This window comes from Microtus ochrogaster, chromosome 5, assembly GCF_000317375.1.
Source record: "Microtus ochrogaster isolate Prairie Vole_2 chromosome 5, MicOch1.0, whole genome shotgun sequence".
NCBI classification, from domain to species: Eukaryota; Metazoa; Chordata; class Mammalia; order Rodentia; family Cricetidae; genus Microtus; species Microtus ochrogaster.
This window is the reverse complement of record NC_022012.1, coordinates 50,283,187-50,286,397: the sequence shown is the minus strand read 5'-3', so window position 1 is coordinate 50,286,397 and position 3,211 is coordinate 50,283,187. Positions and strand designations below refer to the sequence as shown.

The 3,211-nt window shown below is 46.1% G+C and overlaps 1 protein-coding gene across 1 annotated transcript in view; it reads left to right on the top strand.

Moving 5' to 3' along the window:
* Tspan3 (tetraspanin 3) overlaps nt 1-1,841 on the top strand; it is a 25,680-nt gene extending 23,839 nt beyond the window's left edge. Inside the window, exon 7 of the mRNA XM_005347397.2 lies at nt 1,011-1,841. Within this exon, the coding sequence (XP_005347454.1) occupies nt 1,011-1,103 (93 nt within the window). The 3' untranslated portion in view covers nt 1,104-1,841. The remainder of the gene's footprint in view (nt 1-1,010) is intronic.
* The last annotated feature ends 1,370 nt before the right edge of the window (nt 1,842-3,211 follow it).

Sequence of the window (3,211 nt, the reverse complement as noted above, 5' to 3'; positions counted from 1 at the left end):
TGCTAAAACTAGACTACTGCGCATGCACAGAGACCCTTGCCTTCTAAAATCCAGTGGTTAGGCCCTTCGCTGTCAGTTAGGAGTTGAGACAACAAAATAACAGTGATACTGTTTGCATTTTGTAAGAAATTGGGTCAAGAATTTTAGAATCACTTTTTTCTTTTTTGAGACAGGGTTTGTGTGTGTGTGTGTGTGTGTAGTCCTGACTGTCCTGAAACTCATTCTATATACCAGGCCAGCCTTAAACTCGGAGATTTTCCTGCCTCTGTCTCCCACGTGCTGGGATTAAAGGTGTGTGCCACCACTGCCCAGCTGGAATCAGTTTCTTTAATATTATAGTTTAATATTGTAACATGTCTCTATTCTAATATGCTAGTCTAGAAGAATTTAGCTAAAATGGAAAACTATGAAGGAGTAGTGGCTGTTGACAAGCAATATGTCATAATGCCACAGAATCAGAAGTAGTAAATAATAAACAGAAGCCTTCCAAATTTTTGGCACTGGGACTGGCCTTCTACCATATTGAGTTTTTGTGGATTTTTGATAAAGCCTCTCCCCCAAGTCCAGATGCCAAAAGAGACACCATCAAACAGGCTTTACTAGACTTGTGCTGCACAGCTTGGGAGCCACAGCCACATGTTAAAGTCAAAGTACATCTTTGTAAAATGCATCTTCTCAGTGGCAGTGGCTACATCAAGTGGCCACATGTGCAGAGACCCAGGCTGTCACCACCAACGCTGCTCTGGGGAGCACAGCTGTGCATTATTAGTGGGGAATCGTAATAAAAAGAGCCTTGGTGTTGCCAGCTCCTTAGAACTCCTGGATAGGAAGCCAGGAAGCTGACGTACTTAGCCACTTCCGTTTAATATCATGTGTTGGTAAGAAATTTCCTCTTCCATTGTTTTTTGACATTTTCGGGTCATTAAGACTTGAAATAACTTCATTGCCAATAAAGACGTACACATTAGCCAAGTGGTCGTTAGCCATTTCATGTTGTTTTCTTCCTGCAGCTGCTGGGCATGCTGTGTGCGTGCATTGTGTTGTGCAGACGGAGTAGAGATCCTGCCTATGAGCTCCTCATCACGGGTGGAACCTACGCATAGCAGACAGCACAAGCCGGAGCTTATCTTTAATATCCTTGTTCTGACCGGGAAGGTGAATTGAGCAGGCCTGCGGCAGTTGGCTCCTGAGTTCATCTAGTCAAAGCACACGTACACTGGTGTTGGACACAGCTTGGCATCTCATGTACCCACCTCTGGCTTTCTCATCCTTGTTCTCGCTGACTTTCCGTGCCCTTGATCTCAGAACCATTCACAAGTTTTGTAGTGTGGTAGAACTAAAGGAGCGTGTAGGCCTGCTTCTGTCGCCTCCCAGGAGTAATGGGACAATGTTGTAGCACTGGGCCCTTTCGTCTTCACAATGAGAACTCTTGGCCAAAGGTTTGGGGGTGAGAGGGAGGACGCCAGCTGTCTGGTGTCCCTCATCAGTGTCCTTTTAAAGAATATATACTATAGTACAGTAACATAGCAGTTGTACAAAATGGCTAACATAGATTTTAGAATCATACAGTGTGTCTTTGTTCATCTTCAAAATCAGAGACTGATCTTTGAAACTAGTGGTTTTTAATCAAAGCTGGCTTTATAGGAGGACTGTAATGTATGCACTACTGTTTTAAAGCAATTAGTGTGGATGTGTGAGTTTCTGTGTGATTGAACCCATTCATCATCAGTCTTAAAGTCGTTAGAGATAATGTACCCATGTAGACTAGCAAAATAGTATGTAGATGTGATCTCAATTGTAAATAGAAAAATTTAATTCAATAAACTCTGTATCAGCCCTCACCACGTAGTTTTTAATTATTTGGGGATATTTCCGTTCCAGAGTGGCAGTATAGTGTTTCAGAGGCTGCTGTTGCCTGCAGTTTGTCATGATTTGCAGTTTCCATTATGTGCTGCCAGATTCTAAAGGCCGTGGTGTTCAGCAAGCACAGGTGCTTTCTAGAGTATTTTAGATCTGCTGAGTGCAGGGCCTAGGGGAGAGGCACAGTGATGGCATTGTCCTTGTCCCAAGGAGTTTGAAATCCTAGCACAGGAGACATACGGGAGCAGGTAAATTCCGTCAGTGCGGTGATGGTAGTATAAAAACAGGGCCCAGAGGAGGCACCCAGAGATCAGGGGTTTAGTGACATCACCTTAGAAGCTAGAGAGGCTCTGCAGGACCTGGGGAGGATGCACAGGATGCCCAGGTCCTCTGGTCTTACAGGACGTGTGCAGGAGATGGCCCGGCCTGCCCTGGATGGTCCCTGTGGCAGTCGGAGGAAATGATGAGGTGTTCAGTAGGGTGTAGAGTAGAGCTCTGTTGGGGACCAGAAGAGGAAACAGCAGAGCTTACCCTGACTGCATGTGAGGCACAGGAGAGGAGAGCACTAGAGATGACTCTCAGATTTCTGGCTCAGAAATCAGCTGGGGAACCAGCCAGTCACAGAAATAGAGAACAAATAGGGACCATGTCTAGGGCTGAATTCATGTTAAGCATGGGCCCTTTCAATTTTGAGTTGCCTGAATATTTTTTAATTATTCCTGAAATTGTTCCTGAAAATGGAGATGTGCCAAGAGGTGTTGAACCTAAATCCTGTGGAAGCAGCACAGGCTTCCCCGATTTCAGAGCTACCAGGATTGATGGTTTGTTCCTGACCTCTGTCCCATCCCTCAACCTGCTCGTAGTAGGCAAGGATGCTTGTGAGCCTTCACTACAGCCGCCTTCCACAGCACGGTCACCGTAGCTGTTCATAACTGTTCTACGGTTCTCCTGTCACAGGTTGAGAATGCGTATGAGCCTTCACTACAGCCGCCTTCCACAGCACGGTCACCTAGCTGTTGATGACTGTTCTACGGTTCTCCTGTCACAGATTGGGACCCAGCCTAGCAATATGGAGTCAGCAACATCAGCTGCTCTTTTTGTACAGCCAGCTCTGGAGTAGGAACAGCTTCGCTAGTGTGCCGGTGGTAACCACTCTTTGAACAAATTCCACACTCCTTTGATGCTCACACTTAACTGTTTGCCTGTGAGAGCACTGTCTTCCTTGCACAGGGGAGTCAGGAGCTGGGGAATCATTGGGTGGTTCATTCTTGCCCCTGCCAGCTTTACATGTGTTTTCCTCTTGGCCTGAGAATCACCAGAGGGAACTCTCTGTTGGCCAGTGCCCTACAAA